Source organism: Delphinus delphis, chromosome 13, assembly GCF_949987515.2.
Source record: "Delphinus delphis chromosome 13, mDelDel1.2, whole genome shotgun sequence".
Classification (NCBI taxonomy): Eukaryota; Metazoa; Chordata; class Mammalia; order Artiodactyla; family Delphinidae; genus Delphinus; species Delphinus delphis.
The window spans coordinates 30563871-30591694 of NC_082695.1; the positions used below are offsets into that span (position 1 = coordinate 30563871).

A 27824-nucleotide genomic window follows, 5' to 3' on the forward strand; every position below is an offset into this window, starting at 1 on the left:
TGGTTTTAAATAAATTACTATCATGATTAAGAGAGTACTACTGACCCAGAGAACTATATTCAATATCCTGTGATAAACCATAATGGAAAAGAATATGAAATAGAATATGCATGTATAACTGAATCACTTTGATGTATACCAGAAGCTAACACAACATTGTAAATCAACTATACTTCAATTATTAAAAAAAAAAAATAGAGTACTACTGAAGCGGCACAGTTTACAATGGAGGGCACTGAACTCAGAATTTTAAAAATTCCACCAATGTTCTATAGTGTAATTTCTGTTTTTTTTTTTTTTTTAGGATCACAATCTGCTGAAAGGATAACAATTAGTTTAAGTGAACCAAGGTCAGATGTTAAAAGGAAGTAGCAAAAAGTGTATTTAGAACGTGCTGATGCTTTAAAAAACGGAGACTTGGCCCTAATCCAAGGAACCAGATATTAGATGAAAACCTTGGGGGCCTGCGGTTCAATTTTTTATTTAGAACTACAAGGTTTGGGATTAAACTAAAAATGAGATGCTTAATGCTATTAGAAGTACTGCCTCAAAACATTTTAGAGAAGGCAAGAGAGTTGAAAGTAAAGTAAACTCAAGGGTCAATACTGAAATGCAAACAACAAAGATCTAATGCCCTTGGAGGAACTATACTAACATCTCCATCAGAAGACAGAATGAACTTTCACACGATCGTCAGAGACTGTTGTTTCAGCAAAGAAGACTTCTGAAAGGGGATTTGAATTTTGACCAAGAAGAAGTGTGGGGAGGAAAAAACTTTGGCTCAAAATATTTTGATTACATAATTATTTTAGTGAAATCACCATAAGCTCCCAATTTAGTAGTATTAATAAGAATGCCAGATAACATTAAATAAATGACATTAATAATAATACAAGATAAGTGCAGCGTATTTGCTAAGTTCTAAGTACTATTCTAGGTGCTTTACCCATAATATCTCATAGATATTATTACCCATAATAATAAAGCCTTATTATTATCCATGATAATACGTATGTTATTTATCTAAAACATCTCATAGACATCTCTTCTTTACAGAAACGAATCCTTCATGCATTTTCTTGTTACAGCTTTTACTTAGGCTCAGGGAAAGAGATTTCAGTATATTCATAAAAGTCAACTTTATTATTATTATCACCAGTGAGTTAAGAAATAATTATGTTAGTAACCAATACCTTTAAATTTTAAATTATACCAAAAAATAACTTTTGAAAAATTGTTTATCTTGAAATAATTCTAGGCTCACAGGAAGCTGCAAAAATAGCTCAGAGAGGTCCTGGTTACTCCTCAGTTTTCCCCAGTGGTTACCAATGGTTACTACATAACTGTAGTGTAATATCAAAACCAGGAAACAGAAGTTGAAACGACGTAGGCACCATTTTATTGGGAGAGTTTAAGTTTTCATTTCTCTGTAACGAATGCCCGGGAGTGTGACTGCTGGGTTGTATGCTAAGGGTATGTTTAATTTTTTAAGAAACCGCCACACTCTTTTCTGGCGTGGTCCCATTTTACATTCTCTGGAAATTTATGAGATCCAAGCCCTCCACATTCTAACCAGCATTTGGTACTGTCCCTACTTTTTATTTCAGCTGTTCTATTATGTGTGTGTAACTCTTCATGACCTTAATTTGCATTTTATTAATGGCTGATCATGGTATCTTTTCATGTGTTTATTTGCCCTCCGTGTATCCTCTTTGGTGAAGTGTCTTCCATGTCTTTATCCATTTCCTAATTGGATTGTTTGCCTTTCTACTGTTGAGATTTGAGAGTCCTTTATATTTTCCAGATACAAGTCCTTTGTCAAATATGTGGGTTGCAAATATTTTTCTCAGTCTAGAGCTAGTCTTTTTATCCTTTTAGGATCATCTCCCCCAGAGCAAACGTTTTTAATTTCCATGAAGTCTATTTTCTTGACTTTATTTCTTTTATGGATCATGCTTTTGGTGTGACATCTAACAACTGGTCTCCAAACCTCAGGTCCCCCCAAAATAACTTTTATTGGATTTAAAACACTGTGGAAGTCTGTAATGCCTGATAATTAATCACTAAATCGAATAGTAATGAATGCTGAAACGTGGACATTGCATCAGAGACGGCAGTGTTAAGTGTCAGCACGTAAGTTGGGAGATGCCTTCGTGAACGTGTCTGAGGACCCCACAAGGCTCTCTAGGACGACCTTGGGTTCCCTCCCTTCCCTGCTTCCTTCTCTGCCTCTGAATGAATTGGGAGGTGGCCCCCGTTTCCCAGGGTTACTGTCTGTGACCTGCATCCTTTCTAGAGGAAGGAGGATGTTGCAGACAAGGCTGAGGCAAAAGAAGCTGCTGACTGTCAGCCCAAGGCTCAGTCGAGCTCCCTAAACAAGGCAAAGGCTCCATCCCTGATGCTCGGCTCCCTGGGGGCACCAGCCACACGGGAAGCATAAGCAACACACATGGCCGTGGCCACAGCACTGGAGAGAGCATCTTCTGTCATCCCAGGAGGGCCAGACTCTGCTGATGTGGGGGTCAGGAAGGTGAACCCTGCAACACGCATCCTACTGTAGGCTGAGGAGAAGACAAAACAGATCTAGAGGAAGACAGGGGAAGGAAGGAGAGCTCTGTGGATCTGCCAGGATGCGCAAGAGCCCAGCTGTGCCAAGGAACAAGTGGGAAAGGCCAAGAAAGGTACGAGAAAGGAAGAAGTAAAAAGGAGAGAATGGAAGCAACATTGGCGTACGTCCAAGACAAGGGCACAACAGTGGCCTTCTATGCCTTCCTAGGATCCAATTCCGTGGGGGTGTGGTGTGGCTCAGCAGGGGAGCCCTTCCTGGCCTTGACCTGCAAAGTTGATCTGTTACAACTCAGCTCAAACCTACCTCTTCTGTGTGCTTTCTTCTCTAGTTTGCAATGATCTTTCCCCCCCACCCAATTCCATTATAGCTGTCAGTATGCGCCACTTAAGTTTTCTTTACAGATCTCATATGCGGCATTTTATGTTATTTTCATCACCACGGTTAGGTTAAATTATGTGTTGCCCCAAGACAGGGTCCATATCCCCCCTTTTAACTCGGTACAAAGCACGTGGCAGTAGTATGCTTGTTGCCAGGATCACCCTAATGACTCCCAAAGCCTTTGAGCATATGGCCCTTCCGGACATAAAAGCTTACGGCAGTTCTATGACAATGAACAGGTTCTATGTCCCTGAGGACCCCACAAGGCTCTCCAGGACACATGCCCTCCCTGCAGGTGACATGCAGAACTAGAGACACAACCTGCAGTTTCTGCTTCTCTGAACATCTCTTCCATAGCGAGCATTCATACGCTCAATTTTTCTGGAGGTGCGTTATCACTGATTTCTTCGTCGAGCCATAGTTCATACAAAGCAGGGAGACATTCTGTCCCAACACTATGGTCCTGTGATGTGTGGAATGAAACAGACCTACTCACAGAGGCAGACACGCCCCGCCGCCATGGCCTTCAAGACACAGCATCAAACAAGAGGAAATGTGGTCCACGGGCTTACGATGGCTATTACCCCACTCCTCAGCTAGGGCTTATCTTGCAGTGATATAGGGTGGGCAACTCCGGCAGCTAGAATTAATTAAGAACTGTACGGGGATGCTTAAGAGCCAGCGGCAATCTGCAGAGTCCTGGAAGTTAATTAAGGGTCAGAAAAGGGTCTTGCTGCTTTCTCCAGCTCTGCCTGCTATGTGGGGCCTCCGAGTTATGAAGTCTTACAAGTACACTGATGTTTCCATTTCACAGTCCTGACACTAGATGATGACCTCAAGAGAGGGCATTACTGCATGGTCATCCTTTCAAAATGCTCACATTGAGATCATCCTTGACAGATGAGAGCATTTTCCAGGATACATCATCTTGGAAAAGGGGATTTCATAACCTTCCTAATGAGCTTGTCTATTGAGACATGCTTTCAAAGAAGCAGTTACAAAACCACTTTGGAAAAGAAGTAAACGGACATGGATGAACGTGGAGAGGATCATACTAAGGGAAGTCAGTCAGGCAGAGAAAGACAAATATCACATAATATCACTTAATTGTGGAATCTAAAAAAAAAAAAACCAACACAGATGAACTTATTTATAAGACAGAAACAGACTTACAGACCTAGAAAACAACGTTTTGGTTACCAAAGGGGAAAGGCAGGGGGAGAGATAAATTAGGAGTTTGCGACTAAGATTTACATACTACTGTATAAAAAATAGATAACCAACAAGGACCTACTGTATAGCACAGGGAACATACTCAATATCTTATAATAACCTACAGTGGAAAAAAATTGCAAAAAGAATATATATATATAAGTGTATATACATATATATGTACATATAACTGAATCACTTTGCTGTACACCTGAAACTAACACACCACTGCAAACCAATTTAAAAAAAAGAAGTAAACAGTGCATGTTATCTACAGAAATACATCTCTGGGTGGAAAAACAGGGCAAGAAAAAGAGTGACCACTTCAATACGTAGGAGAGTTTGTGGTTACTCAGTACGTGCCAATGCCAGCATCACTGGCGAGCGCACTTCTTACTTCCGTACCCGTCTACCTGAGGGTTACACTCAGAGTTCACGAGGATGCTGTGGGCCATGGGTCTGTTCTTATCGTCAGCAGCTACACATGACTTCGCATGTACCCAAGAACTTCAGGTGAACTTATAAGCAATTACATTTCCACCAAAATGTATAATGTGATCAGGTCTTTCATTTATTTATTTTTTCATTTGCCTCTGCTCTCACTGTCTCCTGCAGCAAATCTCTCAATCAGAAGTGAAGGTGGAGGCTTAATGACATTATGTATAATTCAGTTTTCTGCAATGGGTCTCCTCACTTTCTGTTCTGCAGAAGCTTAGGACAGCATGGCAGTTTATCAGACTTACAAGGACACTGAAGATATGTATTTCAGCTCTACCTTTTTGTCCTATGACTTCTTTCATTAGAACTGTGTCCTCGAGTTAAATTAGCTGCTGTAAAATATTACAAATATTCAGCCTAGAAGACAGCCGATGTTTTTGTTTGTCGCACTGCTCCCCAAATAAGAACTTTTAGGAAGCTCTGACTGCTATATAAATACTATGTTTACAAAGACTCCAGACCTTCCCTTTTCATTAGAGATTGATTTAGGTGGTTTCTTGGATTACACAGGGGGTATGCACTGAGATGCATATAGGAGGTTGGCCAAAAAAGAACTAAGGAAGGAGCGTGTGCCATCCATTCAGAACATCACGATGAAACATTACATACTGAGAAACCAAAATCCTGCTGTGCAGACATGCTTATGGTTTTCCATAGTTTTTTTCCCTATCCTACTTTTTTTTCCAACTAATGTGAAGTTACAGGCTCAAAAAATATATTGCCTTTTCCACCTAAGTCACTGTTACCTGAAGATTCACTTACTGTGCTAGAGGCAGAAACTATTTGAAAAGCTGTGGCGCTCCTGGCAGCCTCCCTACGATACTCCGTGGACCACTTCCCAGCTCATCACGCCTGAGAACTCTAAACACACAAAGCCACACATTCGCAACACCCCCCACAAACAAAAGAGCTGCTTTAAAAATCCTGGTCACTTTAAGCTTCGCCTTTACCCGGGAGGATTTTACTTAGTTAGACTTGAAAGTTGTATAATTGGAAGACTGACTTTTGAAATACATTTATTTCTACATATGGAACATCGACAAAATCATTTCGATGTCTCTTTTCCACTGTTCCTTTACTCGATCACACCTATTGCACTTACTGGGAAAAACTATTACAATGTTTAAGTGCAATATGGCATCCCGTGGGTGGCCAGGGCCGAAGGACAAACACCCTGGCTCTCTTTAGCCTCCTTCCTCTGGCCCCTTGAGTATTAATTGGAGCAAATCTACACTTACACCTGACTCTTAACACCTTCAAATAAAGTGAAAATCGTACACACGGAATGAATAAAACAAGGTCAGTTTACAAGATGAAAGTTCTACATCAACACCATATAGTCATGTAGTCAGTAAACTTAATTTCCAACATCTCTACCATTTCTTTATATTTTAGGAAATTGTGACTTGCCACTCATCCCAATGAGTAGAAAGCTGTCAAGCTTTCTGGGTGTCTGACGTCCATAGGACCCCTGTACCAACTGCCCGATCTTTCCTACCTCTTCACATCTTAAGGGTCAAAGCGCAGGGGAAATAGGGAGGGAGACCCTGACTCCCTGTTGTGTCCAGAAGGTGCAGCTGTCTGGGTTCAAATCCAGCACCCGCGTGAGCTTTGTGACACGGGTAGAAGATGAACCTCCCTAAGCCTCAGTTTCCTCCTGTCCAGAGTGGGAGGGTGTGGTGAGCCTTAAATCAGATAATGTGTGGCCCCTGGCTCATGCTCAGCAAGTGTTAGTTGCTGTTTCGACAAGAAGGTTGATTATTCCAAGCTCCACCATGAAGATGCCCGCCACCTGGTTCTAATAATTTTCAAAACCATGAAATTCTAATGATTGATTGTCAAACTTGGGCACCACTGGTCTGTGTTGACACATCATCAGACAGTCCTGTAAAAGGCTCCTTGCCCCAGACAACCACCCTGCCTACTAGGGGCTGAGCATAGTGCCGGACAGTGCGGAGACCACACCAAAGAGCAGACGGCCTCATCCTCCGAGGAGCTACAATCTAGTGGTCACAGTCACGACACAGACAGCAGAGGGTAACAGCGGTATGTAAAGAGAGGGTGAATTACGTGGCGCAGAACCTCACGTGTGGTAAAGGTTTGGCGAAATCAGGTAGGGCTTGACGGGTGGGTGGGGAAGCTTCATGGAGACTGGGCTCCAAGCGCAGGCAAGCGATGCCTGCAACAAAGACAGAGGCGTGGAGATGAGGGAGGAGATGCTCTGCCCCAAGTGAGGCATCTTTACCACAGAGAAGAGGCTACAAGAAGGCGTGGGCTGAAGCTCGCTAATGGGAGTCACAACCACCCAGTGCTTTAGACACCGGGGGTTCCAAGCACAGAGGAGTGAATAATATTTCAACGTGACACAGGAAACTGAAGCCTGGTGGTGGTCTAATAACTGATTCCATCAGATATGGTGGCTCAAAGCTCTGGCAGTGATCCAAGAATGGAGGGGCCCAGTTCCAGAACACAGGTAAAAGGTCTATTTCTATATTTATGCATATACATGGATGCACACACAGAATATCATTCCCACAGCAGTCCTATGGGGAGACATTAACCCCTTCTTCTAAATGAGGGATTGGAGGTTTTGAGAGGCACCAGAAGGGGGCACCCAGAGCAGAGTGTGCCCTTGTATCAGCAGCACAAGGAGGACGCTGGGACTTTTTTTTTTTTTAAATGGGTGTGTTTTATATATTTAAAATAGATAACCAGCAAGGTTATCTATTTTTAAAATAGATAACCAGCAAGGATCTAGTGTATAGCATGGGGAACTCTGCTCAGTATTCTGTAATAACCTAAATGGGAAAAGAATTTGAAAAAGAATAGATACTTGTACATGTATATAACCGAATCACTTCGCTGCACGCCTGAAACTAACACAACATTGTCAACCAACTATACTCCAATATAAAATAAAAATTTAAAAAATGGTGTGTCTTATAGTTAGCAACCAGCACAGCAAAGCTGACTGAGAGAGAGCTGGATGACACGGGGCCTGAACAGACGTAACAGGGGTCTCATTTGAAATGTCTTGAGATGTTTAGACTTTCTGCCCTTATTCATGCCTCATCTAAATGGCCAACAATTCCTTTACTTACCTGCTCTCCTATTTGCTTTTCTGCAAAGGTCCGAACACAGGAGAGTCTCTTGGAGGCATTAAAGTCTTTCCTTTTTCATTATTAGCCTCCTCATAAACCAAACGGACACATCTGAAAGCGGATGCTGTGATTTTTATCATCCATTTCATCATGATTTTAAAATCTAGTCCTAATTTTTAGAGCATCACTTTCTCACAGAACATACCATCGCAGGCTGCAGAAGAAACACATTTTCCACAGTGACTCTGGTTGAAGGAGAATCATATGTTCCGTAAATTAAGGGGAGACCCCGTTAGTGGTCCTTCAACACACGATTCCGGAATGGTGTCTGATGTCAATCAAAATCCCAATGAGCTCTGCCTTGATTAATTATGTATGCAGGCTCTTGACAATGACACTGCACGACAGAGAACTCTGACTCCTGCCCATCCTTGCTCAAAGTTTGCTAACTCTGCCCAGCAGTGGTGCACAGGCTCTTCCCTGAAGGTTCTGAATGTCTAACAGTACTTCTGAGGGTCTTTGTGGGAAAAAGTGTTAACAGGTTTAATTATGGAACAAATGCTCAGGGGTAGGTCATTCTGAAAAATGGTCTTCCAAGAGCAATGCCGGCCCAGTTCAAGCACTGATTAAATTATTTGACATAATTGCTAGTTCACAAGAATCGTGACAGCCACTACTCAACTTTTGGGGAAAACTATTGGGAAGAGTCACATGGGAAAAGCACTGGAAAAGCAGTTATGAAGAATCATTTATTTTATGGGAATGCTGATGTCAAATACTGGCATTTTAAAAATCAAAAAAGCAGTAAAGTTACCTGACCAAGGCAGTAATCATGGCTAGAACTCAAACTCATAAATTAAAAATTTTTATTTAGTGCAAAAGAGATCAAATGCCATGTTCTGCAACCCACCCTACGCTCTTTAAAATGGTTAAGAGGTCAGTGGCGTTAATGAGATCTGTGACAGGCTATGAACAAAAAGTTGACAAGAAAATTGGACATCGAGATCCTAAACAAAACATAAACCACTGAAGGCTCTATGAAAGATTTACTCCCCACCAACAAGGCGTGGAGCAGCACGACAATGTGCACCGCCCACCAGCACCACCCACCAGCGCCACCCACCAGCGCCACTCGACGCTCCGGTCAGTGGGAGCCCTGCAGACAGTCAGAACTAACACGCAGAGGAGTTTCAAAAGGGCCAGGGAAAACGGGCAAACGACACGGGGCTTCTCAGCAAAGTACTTTTCTATCAGTTTTAAATTGTTTATCCAGGTCCATTTTCTCCTCTTTCCTGCTCACCAGACTTACAGTACAGGCTGGATTGCTTCTAAATACAGGAACTGAACTGCACATACAACTTATAAAATGACCCACCCAGACCAACTGTCACCACTGTACCTGCTGATTCCCCCCCAACCTCTGACAACTGAGGAGATGTTTTCACCGGGATGATCTTGTTTAAAAATTAGTGCTTTTACAACCTAAAAGCTCATTAACAGATGAATGGATAAAGAAGGTGTGGTCCATACATACAATGGAATACTACTCAGCCATAAAAAAGAATGAAATAATGCAATTTGCAGCAACATGGATGGACCTAGAGATTATCCTACTAAACGAAGTAAGTCAGAAAGAGAAGGACAAATACCATATGATATCACTTCTATGTGGAATCTAAAATATAACATAAATGAACTTATCCACAAAATATAAATAGACTCACAGACTTAGAGAACAGACTTGTGGTTGCCAAGTGGGAGGGGGGAATAGGGGAGGGATAGACTGGGAGTTTGGGATTAGCAGATGCAAACTAGCACATACAGAATGGATAAACAACAGGGTCCTACTATATAGCTCAGGGAACTATATTCAATATCCTGAGATAAACCATAATGGAAAAGAATATGGAAAAGAACATATATATATATATATATATATATATATATATATATATATATATAAAACTGAATCACTTTGCTGTACAGCAGAAACTAACACAACATTGTAAATCAACTATACTTCCATAAAATAAATGAAAAGAAGAAGAAAACACCAAAAAAATAAATTAGAGCTTTTATACACAGCTCCGAAGGCCCAGCAGTGGAAGGAAGAGAGGAAGGAATGAAGCTGTGATGGGAGATGTATGTGCTTGGCTCAAGTCCAGGCTGCAGGCAGTGATGAGAGAGAGGAAGAGGGATGGTGAGCCCAGGGAAGCAGGAAAGAAGAGGTGACAAAGCACAGGGAGCGGAACATACTATCCCATTTTCCAAAAGCACTGTGATTCAGAGGGACATCGGGGCTCACGTGAATGATGAAGACCACAGAGATCCACGTATGAAAGGGAAATTAGACAGGGATGCTCAGTCCATCCACATGTACATCCTGTGTGGAAAGGCGATGAGCAGAACTGGGGGGTCTGCAATCAGAGGGGAGAAACACAAGTGGCTACAGCAGAAAGGATCTCTGGTAATGGGAAGGTGGTGGCCGAGAGTGACGACTGCCATCAGTAACAAATGCCATCAGTAACCAACAGCAAAGGAGGGCAGAGGCCCCACTGCACGGGAAGTACAGCACCATGGTTATTAGCCTGCAACCCTGCAGCCACTGGAACTACACGATGACCAGGTCGAAAACATGGTTTTAGGATGTAAGAAAGATATGTGGTCTTTGGTAGGTGCCTAATTACTCCTGGAGGAGAAAACAAAAAGGGATGGTCTTAAGAACAACAACGAAGATTTACTTATCTTTTTAATCCTAGGGTCTAGCTTTGAGAGTCCTCAGTAACATCTGCTGAATGCATGAATGAGCAAATTAAAGAAATACTACCTTGTAGATGCTACAAATCCCAGGGAATCTTTGTTCTCAGAGAATCTCCTTATCATGAGCTATTTATAGGGGAGGAAAGATATCTGAGAGGAGAAGGTTAAGCAATTAATTTAATTCTAGATTTTAAAATATGCATGCTAACATTTCTATAGTGACTAGTAAAAGAAAAAAGTGTATAATCTCCAAATTAGTAGACAGAAAAATAAAACGAGACAAAAATTTAACTAATTAAAAATAGGCAAGAAGAGGTGGGGTGGGGGGAAGAAGCATAAGAAAAAGTAGAACGAACATAACTCACAAAATAAGGTGGCAGAAATGAATTCAAATAAATCAGTAATCGCAGCAAATTAAAAATGTACTAAGTTGTAAGTAGACTTTAAAGGTAAAAGCTGTAAGACTTTTAAAGGTAAAAGCTGAAATAATAAAATCCATGACATATATATACCAATATGTATAAAATGGATAACTAATAAGAACATGCTGTATAAAAAAATAAAATAAAATGCAAAAATTCAGAAAAAAATCCAGCTATATGCTATTTACAAGAGACACAACTAAAATAGAGAGATTGAAAATATATCCAGGAAAATACTAATTAGAAGGAAACTGGCATAGTTGTATTGAAATTAGACAATATAAACTAACGACAATGATATTAGTGCCTAATGATGAAATGCTCAATTCATTTAGGAGAGACAATTCTAAACTTATAGTTACTTATAACTTAGCTTCAAAATATATGACTTCTTTTAACCTCTTTCAGTAATAGATCAAACAGACAAAAAGCTAGTAAGTATACAGAAAATTTGAACAGCAAACTTTTTAAAAAGCGTGATCTAAAGAATATACAGAACTTGGCACTCAACATTGTTGTTAAGAATACATAAAATATTTAAGAAAATTGACCATGTGGACGGCTCTAAATAATGTCCACAAATTTCAATGGATTTTCTCCAATCAGCATACATTTAAGTTAGAAATCACTAATAAAAAGACAACCAAAAAAATCTCCCATGCACTGCGAAATAAAACGCACACATTCATGCACTCATATGCTCTAAATAATGCATGGGTCAAAGAAGTACCTGTAATGAAAATTTAAAAATACTTAAGGATAAGAGTACTCGACTGTTACTTGGAGGGAAAATTAATACTTAAATAAATGCTTCTACTAGAAAAAAGAAAGACTGAAAATTAATGTGTTCAGCATCTTGTTTAAAAATAAGAACATAATAAACTCAAAGAAAGTAGAAGGAAAAAAGATCAGGAATATCAGAAATTTAAAACATGCAATATGAAAGATCTACAAGGTCAAAGGTTATCTCTTTGAAACAACTAATAAAACCAACAAAATGTTGGCAAGAATAGTCAAGAAAGAAGAAGGAGAAAAGGCACAAACACTATTAATGATGATAAAGGACAGATAATAAGAAAATATGAACAAATGTATACCCTTGAGTAAAAAATTAGACAAAATTCACTTCTATTAAGATATTCACTATAAAGTTAACTCAAGAAAAACTAGAAATCCAGAATAGTCTTATAACTATTGAAAAATTCATAATTAAAAATTTTACCATGAGGAGAATGCCAGACCTAGCCAGTTTTGTAGGTGAGTTTTAAAGATAATCTGCAGTAGAAACTAACACAACATTGTAAAGCAATTATACTCCAATTAAAAACAAAAAGGTCACAGCTAAAAAAAAAGAAAGATAACTTGAATCTCACATGATCTCTTCTAAGGGAACAGAAAGAACACAGAATGCTATCTAATTCATTTTGAAAAGCAGATATATTTTTCATTCTAAAATGAGAAAATAAAAATACAAGAAGGATCATTAAGAGACTAGTAACTCATGGACATAGATGTAAACATCATTAGTGAACAGCATTCAGCAATATTTAAAACATATCATGACCAAGTTAGCTTTATCTCAGGAATGAAGGGTTGGTTCAAAATTAGAATATTAACTACACTAATTAACCCACCACACTAACATGTTAAAAAAGAGAAATAAAATAATTATTTTGTATAACAATAAATGCTAAAAAAGCATTCTATCAAATTCAATATTTATCTTTGGTAAGCAGTATTAATAAACCAGAAATGGAAGGGAATATCCTTAAACTAATTATGACTAATTATTAATCATTAAAAGCCTTTTCTCTGAAAATCAGGACCAAGACAATGATGCTTGTCAACCTAAGTTTTATTCAGTGTTGTACTGGAGGTTCTAGTGAGCTTTATAAGTAAGAAAAAATAAATGTATAAGGATTAAGAAGAAACAAAACTGTCAGTAATGAAAGTTGACATGATTTCTCCATGGAAAACTCCAGAATAATCTGCAGAGAAATGACTGAAATAAAGATCGCTGAGAAATGTTTGTGGACAAAGGAGCAACATACAAATATACATACATACACACATACGTATACACACATATACTTATATACCTGTATCTCTATATATTTATACATGTACTCTATATACTTGCAATAAAAAGAAAATGTAACTTTAAGAGATACTATTACCTTAACAAATAAGTACACATAACTAAAAGATGTACAAGATTTCATGGAGAACATTTTGAAACTCTGCTGAAAAATATAAAAGAAGATCCAAATAAAGATCCAATATTGCCAAGAAGTCAATTTTCCCAAACTTTATAAGTGGATCCCATGCAGTTCCAAACAAAATTACAGAGTTTTTCATGAAGCTGACTGTATAAAATGTCAGCCTCATGAAATGTCCATTTTTCATGGACAGGGTGATTCTAAAATGATGCCAGCACAAAGCTTAAGGACAGCCAATACATTTTTAAAGAAGGACAAAGCAAGCATAGAAGAGGTCGTGCAAGTCAGTAGGAGACATTAACACCCTAGTAAAAAAACAGGCCAAGCATATGAACAGTTCATAAAAGAAAATTTTCACGTGGCTGGCGAACATATAAAGACATGTCCAGTTTCAAATGGAGCAATAATGAGATACTCTTTTTCTACCTATCGAGCTGGCAAAGATGATAAAAAAGAAAAAGACTAATGCTTATTTGAGTGCTGGTATGTTGAGGTAAGCATTCTCATGGAAAGTGCTAACGGCGTGTGTGAATTGGTTCAATTTTTCTGGAAAGCAAGCTTTCAACATAACAGGTTCGTAAAGAAACTTAAGCATTTTATATACTTTGAACCATTAATTCCACCTCTTGAAATCTATCTATAGAAAATAATGGAGGTAAATCCAAAGAATTATTCATAGCAGTGTTCATGGCAAAGACAAGGTATGAAACGATTTATAAAAAGATTCTAATGCATTAAAATATTGGATGGAAACTTACTGAAAACTGAGAGTAGGTTTATGGGTGATTTTTATTGTCTTTTTTTTTTTTTTACACTTTTCTTAAAATTTCAAATTTCTTTCAAAATTTTCTTTTTTAAAAAAACACGATAAAATCGGGACTTGGAAACCTTTAAAAACATATTTTGTTACTTTGCATCCTTACAAATGGTTTTCATCATTAAAATAGAGAAGAAAATAAAATCAAGCATTCTCTTTAGGCAGATAAATTATGTTAATTGGATTTATAGTATATTCTCTTCATGTTTCAAGAAGTAAGCTTAAAATACACTTAGTAATCAGCCAAGTAAAATATTTTGGCCATAAAATTGGCAAGGAACTCAAATGCATAATTACCTAAAGCACATAAATACAATACATATAAAAACATATGCTAGACGTTTATAATTACACTGAATGCATTATAATTATTCAGTATCTCTTGTAAATTTCCCTGAAGTAAACAGATGAAAGGTTTTCCAGGTGTCCCTAAAGGGCAACAATGGAAGATAAAGGGAGTGAAGAAGTTTTTAAAAATTTCGAAGATGCTGAATAATAGGTGAAGCCCATTGAGGACATAAAGCTCCTCTGCTTTCAGAAGAAGTTGGAAAAGTCAGCATGTTCTCTTTCTTTTCAGAGGCAGGACAGGTCAAAAAGGCTCTGGCCTCTGATTCAATATTATTTTGGTCTGAATAAGACATGTAACAATAATGTGGATTTATATAATATAAAATGTGAAAGAAATTAATTCCAAACTTTTAATCCATATATTTCCTTATTATTCACGATCCTTACAAACGGGGACAGTGAGGATTAGAGATGGAGTGGAACTCTGATCACAAACACCTTGCAGACACGATGAGGACTTTATACAAAAATGTACTAATGTCGGGCTTCCCTGGTGGTGCAGTGGTTGAGAGTCTGCCTGCCGATGCAGGGGACACGGGTTCATGCCCCGGTCCGGGAAGATCCCACATGCCGTGGAGCAGCTGGGCCTGTGAGCCATGGCCGCTGAGCCTGCGCGTCCGGAGCCTGTGCTCCACAATGGGAGAGGCCACAACAGTGAGAGGCCCGCGTACCGCAAAAAAAAAAAAAAAAAATGTACTAATGTCACTACTGCACTCTCTCCACTTGGCCTTCCCAGTGTTTTGGAGATGAGGTGGGAGTTAGAAATGAGAGTGGGAAGAGGTTGAAACAGGGAAAAGAGAGGAGGAAAAAAGAGGAAGGGCACATCAGGACAGAAACTCCCTCGTTCAGAAATGCTGAATAAACTCAAAACTGGCAAGAGGGGGCCAGAGAACTGCCCGCGGGTCCCAAGTGATGGCCCTCTACACACCAGTGACCGCCAGGCTTCGGTTTTCAGGTAGCTGGTCAGGGCTGCCCACTGGAGAACATTCCATCCATGGAGACACATCAACCAAAAAACATCCCATCCATGGAGAAGCATGAACCAAAAAACATCCCGTCCGTGGAGATGTGTCAACCAAACTGGGAGTCCAACATCACCAAGGTGAGCTCGACTAATGATACGGAGACTCTAGGAAGTGCTTGGTTTTCGGAACTGACCCACTTGCTTCAGGGGAGGTGAGTGGTTTGCTCAAGGGTCTGGGGTTAGGGTCTCAGCGAGACTCTTCAGTGACGTGACAGGTCAAAGACTTGGGATCCAGTCTTCTCATGGCCAATCCACTGTCCTTTCTACTTCCCAGCACTGTTCTTTGAAAAAGAATAATTGCCTTTTCAACTGGTTATTTTTTGCATCATTTAGTCGAAGCTGAGACATGTTATCTTGGTCTTGCCTGGAGGTCAGAGATCCAGTTCACAAGGTTGTTACCGTTATGTTGAATCACCTCATTGAAAAAAGGTGCAACCTCTTCCAGAATCCCTTCCAGAAAGGATCTCTGAGAAGACCTTCAGCTTTCACACACAACGTGCGTCTACACTTCCTCTTCTCCCTCCCTCTCCTGGGTTGGCTGGCAGCCGTGCAGCAATCCAGGGAGACAGCCTATGGGATCTATGCCTCTCAAGAGCAGCAGCTTGATTTCAGCTTATACCTGGTCCTGGTAGGTTTCCAACGAGCCAGGCTGGCTGATATCTGCTGAATAATTTCCCTGCATTTCTTGACAAGGAAAAGCCAGCGCAGGAGCAATGTCGGAGTGACCGCGCTCTTGGAGCTGAGATGCTGAGCAAGGTTAAGGGGCAGCATCTGCTGATGCTGAGATGCTGAGACAAACCAGAGTTGGCGCTGTCAGCGGGGCCCCCGGGGCTGGCTCTGTCCTCTGCCAAAGGACAGAACCCTTCAAAGCAAATAAAACTGCACAGAGTAAAACAATGCTCCTGCCATGAAACCACAAGTCAAATCAATAAAACCCAAGGTTAACTTCTGCAGGTCTGTGTTTCATGGTGTTCCATGAAGAAGTTACGTGGTGTAGTGGAAAAGAACGTGGCCTTTGGAGTCAACAGATTATGGAGTAAATCCCACCACTCCAAAGTGGGATGACCTTGGGCAAATGACTTACATTCTGAGTCATTCCCTCATCTGTAAAATGGGTGTGATAACAGTGCAAGAGCATTGTGGTTAGAAATATCTATGTGTCTCTCTCTATCTGTGTGTGTATCTTTGTAGAGTGCTACTACATTAGGGTTAGGGCTAGACCGACGTAGGTCTAACCATCAACATCATCATTCTAGGAACCAAGCAGGATTTCATGAAAAGTCCACCCCTCAAAACCTTGCTCCCCCTGAAAATACGTCCATGATAACACAAATTACCTTTATGAGCTTTGAATCTGTGTAGGATGACATACAGTTTCTCTCTTGCAATAGTCATGTTTTGAAATGCATTGAAGTCACTAGGTATTTCTACATTATTTCTACTAGGGATTAAAAAAGAAATGAAAGCAAATATGGAACAAAAACATTTACCCTAATTTTTTTAAACATATGGTTGGCATTCAGTGAGTAAAAATGATCAGATGGAACCATGCCATTCTTCCCATTTTTAAGTGACAGGTATTGGTAAGGTTCAGGTTGGTCAGCACAGTTTTTCCTGGCTGGACACTGCTAATCCACTTGCTCCTACGTGATGATGTGTACCATTCTGAGTGTGTATTTGTAATAGTTCTATCCACCTTTAACTTCATTTCCCCATCTAGGGGTGTATGTGTTGAAATACACAGAAATCAATTCAACAAATGTAAAGTAACATATTTAGCAGTGTTTCTCAAATATCTATTGGATAATCCATTAATGTACACTTTACCATATTATCAGTTAATACATTGCCCACGGTATTATTACTGCCCACTATGTTATTCTAACGCAGAGCTATGAGACCGTGGACGGCCTGGTGTCTGGTAACATCCATGTTGGGTCTGAAGGGAGCTGGCAGGTGAAGGAGGAGCTGGGAGTCACTCGAGGCAGAAACCACGACGTGGAGCACAGCCCAGAGACACAAGGTGCTGAGGGTGTGAAAGGTGGCAGGAGCTGGGCCTGAGGCACGTGGCGGGAAGCTGCTGTGGCTACAGTGACAGCCTGCAGCAGGCCCAGGGCCGCGTCCCGGAGGACTGAGCACTCTCTGCTAAGGAGGGGCCTAATTTTGCAAAGAATCCAGAGCAGATGTTTTGGCATCACGTGTGATAACATCTGTGTTTCCCAAACAAAACTGGTTGCAGAGTGGAGGGTAGATGTGAAGGGGGAGAGTAAATGTCGAGAGATGAGGTCGGGGAGAGTTACAAGGGGGTGGGCAAGAGATGAGGGCGGCCGGTGGGCTGGGAGAGGAAGGGATGGAACTGGAAACGGTGGGAGGGGGACTTGGGAGGTGCTGGGATAGGACTTGGGAGGTGCTGAGGGGAGGTCGCGGGGAGAGGCAATACCACTGTGCTGAAGCCAGCTGGACCAGGTCAGCAGGGGGTGACAGCACCCACCCGATACCAGATCCACACGAGGTCGGCAGGTGTGGGATACAGGCATCCCGACAGTTCCTTCTGGGCTGGGTCCTGTGACTAATGGCACCCGACACTAAAAGCATGTTAACAAGTGGGGAAAGCGCCTAACTCCTCCCGGGGGAGATAAAGACAGTTCTAATGGCCAGCTTCAAAATGGAAACCAGACGGTGAACTAGAACTACTCCAAACAAACTGGAAAAGGTCTACCACCATGAACTAAAATCAGAGGGAGGAATAGAGAGTCGTGGGAAATAACAATTTTTAACTAAATTTTCCGAAGTTTTCTGAGTCCAGGATATTATCAGGAGTGTGGGCAAAAGGAAACTGGATTAAAAAAATCAGCTAACACATAGGACGTCCTGAAAGCAAGCATGACAAAATGGAGCACGCGACAAATAAAACAGACACTCTTATATTTGTAGTTTAGTGAAAAATCTACCGAGTATTCACAGTAAAAATCAACCGTCTCTGTTGCGTTATTTAAAATACGCAGAGATTTTCATCTACTAAGAAAGTGTTCATAAACACACACACTTGATTTTCCCCAAACAGCTTGAAGCAGCCTCAAAATTTCACACAGAAGTTTTTTTTTTATCATTTTCGCATGGACCTGGCTCAGCATCACCGTAATAATTAAAGGAAAAAAAAATGTCAAAACTTACTCGGCTGCGGCAGCCACTGGAGGCGCAGCTGTTGTGATTCTTAATGTATCTGCAGAGCTCGCCAAGGCTCCCCCACGTCCCCATCCTTGGCTTTCAATGGTTTTGTTTTGTTTATTTTGTGTCCTGTGGGACAGAAAATAACCTGCACTGATTGTGGCAATTGATGGACTCAGCTGGTGCCTCAGAATGTGAAGCGGGAACTGAAAAGCACATCTGAAGAGTGTGCCGGCTGGAGGTGAGGGGAAGGGGGTGCCTTCACGCTGCACCACCCACGAGCACGGGCCAGCTGTGTCGGCAAGGGTTCCAGCAGGTAAGAACACAAAAGCACCTCTCATTCCACCTGTCTCGGCCTCTGTTTTCAAAACCCAGCAAAGCGGCTGTGGGCACTATACTTAGAACTTTTCTAGAGGTACCAGCCCACGAGCCCCGCATGGGGAGGGACCAGGCACAGGGCGCCCTTCTCCCCAGCGGCACTGCCGCCCACCTGGGGATGCTGGCCTGTCTTCCCAGCTGAGGGCCTTGCTGTCTAAGGGCATCTCCTCAGCAATTAGAACTGCAGTCTCCATGGGGAGGAAGTGGTTTTTCAGGGAGTGGTTTTCTCTATTTAGTTTTCACTGGCTTCCCTGAGGTGGGAGGCAAGTAAATTAAACAAACAAACAAACAAAAAACAAACCAAAATGAGACTCAGATTTGGAGGGCAAGTGAGACTTTTTTTGGCTAAGACAATTCCTTCTTAGCTCACCACACTTTGTCAAATATAGACAAAGCCATCAAATATAACACTGTGCTTACACTTAACAAAATCATCTGTTTTACTTAGAAAACGGGAAGAATGAGAGGGGAAAATATACAATCCATACATTTTTTTGGTCTGTTTTTGTTTTTGTTTTGCGGTACGCCGGCCTCTCACCACTGTGGCCTCTCCCGTTGCAGAGCACAGGCTCCGGACGCGCAGGCCCAGTGGCCATGGCTCACGGGCCCAGTCGCTCCGCAGCATGTGGGATCCTCCCGGACCGGGGCACGAATCCGCGTCCCCTGCATCGGCAGGCGGACTCTCAACCACTGCGCCACCAGGGAAGCCCCTACAATCCACACATTTTAAAAAGATCTACAAGGAGCTACTAGGAGTTAGACATGTTTAAAACACTCCAGGTTCCTTGGAAAAACGCATAGGTTGTACTTAAGTCTGAAGATCTTGGCATAAAGCCTCCAATTCCCCAATTTAAACTGAGCAAAAAACCAGTCTCCATGTTCCATTATAAAATTAATCATCCGTGTCTGTACCCCAGAGAAACACACAGGATAAAAGTAGGTGGGGGCAGGATAATGCTTTTCTAAGTAAGTTTAGACATATATGCACACACACACATAGTTGTCTGAGAAGTAGCTGCCACGAGTTACTTAGGTTTATACATTTCAGATCTAGTAACTGGAAAATAAATTTTTGTGCCCCAGAGCAATATTAATTATTAGCTAATAAAAGAGTACCATCAGTGTTTTTCAGGAGGTCCTATGTGGGAGTAGTTTTAAATTGCTGTCCTTCCTTTATCTTAATTTTACAACGATAGCAACATACATTCTTTCAGAACTGCACAACTATTTTCCTACTTCAGGTTAATGTTTTTCTGCTTGGATCCCAGAAGACAATTAGATCAGTTCAAAAATCCAGGACCAAAGAAGACCTTTTGGGGATGACAGAGGGCCAGGAATTCATTCTCCAACTGTGCAGGGTCACCCCTGAGGCTGGGACCCCCTCCGTCCCACTCAGGTAGCAGGGAGCAGCTCCCACATCTAGGGCAGGGCCTGCTGGCTCAGGGCAGAGCTGGAGAATCTTTCTTTTCACTCCAGGTGATAAAGGCCCAGGAGTCTGTTGGGGCGGCCGCTCAGGCCTCCACTGCTTCCTGAGTGCAGCTGGTCTCCTTTCTCCACTTCTGGTAAACCCACGGATCTCCTCCAAGCGCTTAGCACAGACTCATCTTTGCTTTTTGGAAGAAAGAACCAGCTCCTCTTTTGTAGCAACGTAAACAAACTTGCCCTTTCCACTGGGTCTTTCTCCTGAGATCCCCAAACCAGTCTGCTGACAACATGCCATTTTCTGTTCAATTCAGCCTGTTTACTTTTTTTACTGTGATTCATGTCTGAGTTTCTTTTGAATCAAATTATTGCACTTCCCTGGTGAGAGATGCCATATGATGATCTTGTTAGAACAAAAAACAAAAACAAACAAAATCTTCTGCACTCAGTGCTGCTCTGTCTTATCCCCAGCATGTTTTCCCTCTGGTTTGGACACACTTCAGTCGGCTACTTGAGCGGTAATGAACCCTTCCAGGGTTAAGGCCAGTTTTCAGACATCTCTGTCTTGGAAAAGATAAAGACGAATTTGTTGAAACAGTGTCAACAGAGAAAAAGTCACTATTTCAAAAGTATTTTACAGTCTAAGCGGCTGGTGTTTCCCAACGTACATGGATTGAAGAAAACCGACTGATTGGGTGATTGTGCTGAGTCACGGCGGCAACCTGAGGCTTTCTTGATGGTTTCCCCCAAGAAATGCTTCCGAATTGAAGTAATTCATCGCTTCAACAAATCTGGAAGCCAAGCACGGCATTGTATTTTTTTGCATGGGGAGAAAGGGATGTAGTTCATACTCCTCTTTTCCAGTAAATACATCTTCCATCTCCCCTTTACTTTTTGGATGTGGATTATTACCTTTCAAGCAGTTCCTGTGTGCCGTGTACAACAGCATTTAAAAATTAAGCTGTTTGTGTGAAAAGATCTCCCTCCAGGTACAGGAATGAGATGCATGCGTTACCTGAATTCTTCTTCTCTTCCCACGGCGGCCAGAGTGATGTACAAGCTTCTGGGTGGGACACATGGCCCTTCACGACAGCGCCCTGACTGCCCACGTTCTCTTGCTTCCGCGTCTACCTGGAATCCCACTCTTTTGCCTTCTCCTGGCCAACTCCAACACATCCTTCGAGGAAAAAGTCATCCTTGCCCAGACTTGCACCCCTAGCCTTCAAAGTACTGACACAAATCTCTCTTGTGAGGTTTCATAAGAGGTGCTACAACCACCCCATGACTGCTTCCTCCAGCAGAGGGAGACTCCTGAGGGCAGGGCACTCGGTGTCCCCAGCACCCAGACGTGTCACATTCACCCCACGTGCTTGGTATTCTCCAGTGAACTAATAAGCGCAGCTTAAGGTAAGCTTTTCCCCAAATCCGACCTTGCAAAGACACTCATAGAACCATTGTTTAAAAGATAGTATTCTGTGGTCTGTAGCTACACCATCCCTTAGGACTCTTCTAACTTAGATATGAAAATACTGTTTCAACAATAAAAGTTGACAGCATATACTTTTTTTTTTTTTTTTTTTTTTGCGGTACGCAGGTCTCTCACTGTTGTGGCCTCTCCCATTGCGGAGCACAGGCTCCGGACGCGCAGGCTCGGTGGCCACGGCCCACGGGCCCAGCCGCTCTGAAGCATGTGGGATCTTCCCGGACCGGGGCACAAACCCGCGTCCCCTGCATCAGCAGGCAGACTCTCAACCACTGTGCCACCAGGGAAGCCCAACAGCATATACTTTTAAATATTAAATGAGTTTCATATATGCAGTGAGTAGTTTTTAGTATAAGTATGTCCTATGCACTATTTGGGACATACTTATATTAAAGAATTATTCTGTTTATCTGAAGTTCAGGTTTAACTGAGCAAACTGTATTTTATCTGGTAAACTGTAAGAAAGAATAAAGAGTAAGTTACAGGGATGTAATATTCAGTACAGGGAATACAGTCAATAATATCATAATAACTTTGACGGGTAATCTATAAAAATATCAAATCACCATGTCGTACACCTGAAACCAATATAGTATTGTAAGTCAACTATACGCCAATATTTTAAAAAAGAAAAAAATATTTAACTTCTCAGTTCTCAAACTCTTTGTCCACAGAGTCAAACCTACCTATTTATTTAAGTTACTTTTGAATGGCAAGTTTTGATGATACATGGTAAGTGAACTATCTATCCAGAGTGTGAACACAGGAGAGGTACTGAAATTGTAATTGACACACTTTCCCTGTAAAGACCACGGGGTGAATGCCCTGCCTTGGATCCTATTATAAATTAGTCCTTTCCTCTTTTATTAGCTAAAGTTGCCACTGAATATCAGATTCAATTCTAGTACTTATGATGCATTAAATGAGTCAAGCCTCACAATACTCTTATGAGGTTGACACTACAGTTATCCCATTTTACAGATGGGGAAACTGAGGCCCAGGAGGTTAGACAGCTTGGTCCAGGCTGAGCTGGAATATCCACAGTCTGGTACTACAGCCTCTTTCCAAACCACGGCCTCTTACCATCTGATCCTCGAGCTTCACACGACACCAGGCAGCCACACACTCCTGACTTTTGGTGTGGGTTTGAGGGAAGGTTGCAGACTTCACAGCAAGATTCAAAGAGGTGCGTTTGGTTAGAGTTCTAAAAGCCAAACTGGGCTTTAAAACATAACTGCTTAAGGATGTTTCCAGATTCACACTGGAATAAAAATCCCCTGGGATTTTTCTCTAAAGAAAGTCGAGCAGGATAATGGCAGCTGGGGTTTGCCACTGCCCCATGAATCCCCATAAGCTTGGCTGTGCCTCCAGGGAAGATGTGGGCATGTAATACAGCCATGTGCAGGCAAGGACGGCGAGGGAGAGGGATACAGCCACGTGCAGGCAAGGACGGCGAGGGAGAGGGATACAGCCACGTGCAGGCAAGGACGGCGAGGGAGAGGGATACAGCCACGTGCAGGCAAGGACGGCGAGGGAGAGGGATACAGCCACGTGCAGGCAAGGACGGCGAGGGAGAGGGATACAGCCACGTGCAGGCAAGGACGGCGAGGGAGAGGGATACAGCCACGTGCAGGCAAGGACGGCGAGGGAGAGGGATACAGCCACGTGCAGGCAAGGACGGCGAGGGAGAGGGATACAGCCACGTGCAGGCAAGGACGGCGAGGGAGAGGGATACAGCCACGTGCAGGCAAGGACGGCAAGGGAGAGGGATACAGCCACGTGCAGGCAAGGACGGCGAGGGAGAGGGATACAGCCACGTGCAGGCAAGGATGGCGAGGAGAGGGATACAGCCACGTGCAGGCAAGGACGGCGAGGGAGAGGGATACAGCCACGTGCAGGCAAGGACGGCGAGGGAGAGGGATACAGCCACGTGCAGGCAAGGACGGAGAGGGAGAGGGATACAGCCACGTGCAGGCAAGGACGGCGAGGGAGAGGGATACAGCCACGTGCAGGCAAGGACGGAGAGGGAGAGGGATACAGCCACGTGCAGGCAAGGATGGCGAGGAGAGGGATACAGCCACGTGCAGGCAAGGACGGCGAGGGAGAGGGATACAGCCATGTGCAGGCAAGGACGGCGAGGGAGAGGGGGGACTTCGGGATGTAGGTGAGAGACTGAGCAGGTGTTCCCCTCTCCCTGCGGCCACTCTATAGATTTACCCTTGTGCCAGCATCACTTCTCACGTCCCGTTTACTCTGTCCCACCACGGTCCTCCCACCCACATCCGCACCCTGCCCCCAGGAGGGGGTTACTTAATAACCTGAAAATTACTGAGTGCTAGGATTATTCCTAACAGAACTTTCCATCTCATACTTCTCCCAATAGCACGTTCCTATTTGTTCCCACTTTCCTCTCTAGTATTTGCTCTTTTTTCTTTTTTTCCCTTCCTTCTTTTAAAAAAAGCTGATAATGATTTTGGCATTGAAAAGTTTTTACTCCCCCCCTCCTCAGTTTTATTGAGATATAACTGACACATAACATTGTGTAACTTTAGGGTGTATAATGTGATCATTGGATACCTGTATATGTTAGTTTTAAACAGTTGTCTCTGGGGTGTGGAGAAAAGGGAGCCCTCCTACACTGTTGGTGTGAATGTTAAGTTGGTGCAGCCACTATGGAAAACAGTATAAAGGTTCCTCAAAAAACTAAAAACAGAGTTGCCACATGATCCAGCAATCCAACTCCTGGGCATATATCCAGACAAAACTATAATTCGAAAAGATACATGCACCCCTATGTTCATAGCAGCATTATTTACAATAGCTAAGACATGGAAACGACCTAAATGTCCATCGACAGATGAATGGATAAAGAAGATGTGGTACATATATACAATGGAATACTACTCAGCCATAAAAAATAATGAAATAATGCTATTTGCAGAACATGGATGCAACTAGAGATTATCATACTAAGTGAAGTAAGTCAGGTAGAGAAAGACAAATACCATACGATATCACTTATATGTGGAATCTAAAATATGACACAAATGAACGTATCTATGAAACAGAAACAGACTCACAGACATAGAGAACAGACTTGTGGTTGCCAAGGGGAAAGGGAGATGGGGGAGTGAAGGAATGGGAGTTTGGGATTAGCAGAGGCAAGCTGTTATATATAGAATGGATAAACAACAAGGTCCTACTGTATAGCACAGGGAACTATATTCAATATCCTGTGATAAACCATAATGGAAACGAATCTGAAAAAATATAAATAGATATGTATAACGGAATCACTCTGCTGTACAGCAGAAATTAACACAACATTGTAAATCAACTATACTTCAATAAAATAAATTAAAAAAAGAAACAGTCTTCTCTGATCCACTGAATAGCTAGCATGGGAAAAAGAGTTTTTTGAACTGTAACTAATACAACATTTTTTTTTTTTTTTTTGCAGTACACGGACCTCTCACTGTTGTGGCCTCTCCCGTTGCAGAGCACAGGCTCTGGACATGCAGGCTCAGCAGCCATGGCTCACGGGCCCAGCCACTCCGTGGGACATGGGATCTTCCCGGACCGGGGCACGAACCCGCGTCCCCTGCATCGGCAGGCGGACCCTCAACCACTGCACCACCAGGGAAGCCCTAATACAACATTTTATTGCAGAGTATAACAACTCAATCATCAATTATAACACACTTCAGATGAGTATACACTGTTTCAGTTTGCACTTATAAATCATATTTCTTCAGGAGATGTGAATCGGAACTGATTTTCTGCATACTTTCAAATACACGTCATCTATGGTGTGTTATTAGAAGTCCTAAGGTAGGTATTTTAAAATAGTCCATGAAAAACTGGACTCAGGTTATTTTACAAATTGTTATTTGAGCCTATACCTAATCTCTTTGACATTAACATGTTTAATAAACATTAGAGCACTGTCTGCATTCAGAAGATTGGATAGAACTAAAGACATCATCTCTATTCATTAGGCTGATATTTTCTCAATAATCTAATTTTGTCTTTCATAAGATATTAATGCTTTTGGAAGTCTTGCTCTTAATCCTATTAATTCCTAAGCCAGCCTTTAAAAGTGCAGGAGGAAATATGCAAAGGCGGTCAGTTTCACTGACTTATGAATTAAATCACTAAAGGCAAACCTAAGAATTTCAGGATGGCTAAAATGCAGAACTTCATTTGGAAATGTTTTCTGGACTTAAATCAAACCTTTGGGCCCTGGTTTGTGATTGTTTTCTTGGCTTTGCAGTCTTCTGAACTGCGGTCATTGGTAATACGTGAGGACACACGTGTCAGCAGAGCAAAGTGTGTCTGTGTATTTGCCTGCGTTGAACAAAGACCTGGCCTTCAAAGAAGCAGAGCAGTGGTGGGGCTCTGACTGCTGTAATGAGCCTTGGACAATTAAGCTAAACCCAAGATAATGCAGCAGCTGGGGCATAAAACTAAGGCATCATGAGGGCCCCCCAAGAGGAGAAAGAAGCAGAGTTTGAACGTCGAAGGATAGGGGTGGGTGGTAGAAACTGATTTTAAAAATACTCTAATTCCAGACAAGATGTTTTCCAACTAGGAGCTAGTCAGGTAGATGCAATACCAGCAACACGTTCTTAGATTTAAAAAGCCATGTGGCTTTCTAATCCTATTTTTACTGTAAGCATGCTGCTACTTTATCTTCACCAGTGATTGTGAACTAATTTTACTTAATAAGGTAACAGAGAAATCCAAGCCCCTTCCTTCTCCCCCCTCACCACACACACACACACACACACACACACACACACACACACACACACACACACACACATGCACACACACTCAGTGAAGGTGTGCTCTTTTGAACCAGACTCTTCAAATAAATTAATTCTCTTCAGTTTGGGAAAGACTTTCCAACAGAATTAGTCTGAGGACAGAGGCTGTGAAAGGGGTGAGTCCTGCATTTATATACGGTGCCAGATTATATATCGCTGTTCCTGGAAAGGCCCCCACGGGTTGCCTGCACTGGATCGCAGGACAGCGACCTGCCCCCTGGGCTGGCGGGACGGTGACAGCTGTCACTGCCGTGACACTAGCCGGTCCCTCTACTGCCATCTCATCTCCATGCAAGACATTGCTGGTTGGCCTACAACTGTTCTAGGTGGACAGCTTCTTCCTGAGATAACCCTCAAAATTATTGGGATTTAACATCAGACTTTATTATAGGAAAAGCCAGGAAAGGTGGTGAGGAATGGGCAAGAGAGCCTGGCAGGCCTCTGTTTTCATGGCGTATTTATGCAGAATAAAGAAAAAGGTGAAGAAGTATTTCTCCTCTTTTCATTTAAGGTAGGACATCCCCCTGGTGGTTAAGTCTCACCGCTGGATGGAAATGGATCCAGGGATGAAACAGCTGGTCCCTTCCTGGCGGCCTCGTGGGCCCCACCGGCTAGGGGAGATGTCGCAGAGCCCCCGGGCGCCGCGCCCAGGCGGGCGGAGGGGGAGCCCAGGTGCGGGGTGCGTGCTCACCTCGTACTCCTCCTTGAAGCCGTAGCCCTCCGCGCACTTCATCTGCGTGATGTGCTGAAGCAGGTCGGCCACCCGGATGGCAGGGTGCAGCTGCCCCGTCTGGTAGGGCACGTCGGCCGGCTCGCGCTTCTTGTACGTGTGGGGCTGCACCAAGCTGCTGGTGTCACTGGCCATCGTGTGCGTCTCGTCTGGGAAAAGAAGGCCGTGGAAAAAATGAGGGGAACCAGCAGCTACAACGGGGTCGCCGAGAATCTAAGAAGAGGCTGCTGACATCCCCTCAACCTACGGCTGCCACGATCCCCGTGATGGCTCAGCAAAAAAGAAAAGTTAAGTGTCTAGAGATTTCAGTAGGGTTGGCAATACTAGTAGGGATGCGGCAGGAATCTTTGTTTTTACAAAGCAGTCCAAACGATCTCTTGCTTTCCCAAAGCTAGTTGGTAAGAATCCTTTAGCCTTCGGGGGCTAAAGTTCATCGAAGTTTCAGTCTGAAACTTCATCAAGGCCT

The 27824-nt window shown here is 42.5% G+C and overlaps 1 protein-coding gene across 2 annotated transcripts in view; it reads right to left on the reverse strand.

Moving 5' to 3' along the window:
• Nucleotides 1-27824, reverse strand: part of PTPRM (protein tyrosine phosphatase receptor type M) — a 745004-nt gene that overhangs the window by 117696 nt on the left and 599484 nt on the right. For both annotated transcript variants that reach the window (XM_060028688.2, XM_060028687.2), the window contains exon 17: nucleotides 27320-27507. In XM_060028688.2, coding sequence (XP_059884671.1) covers nucleotides 27320-27507 — 188 coding nt within the window. The remainder of the gene's footprint in view (nucleotides 1-27319; nucleotides 27508-27824) is intronic.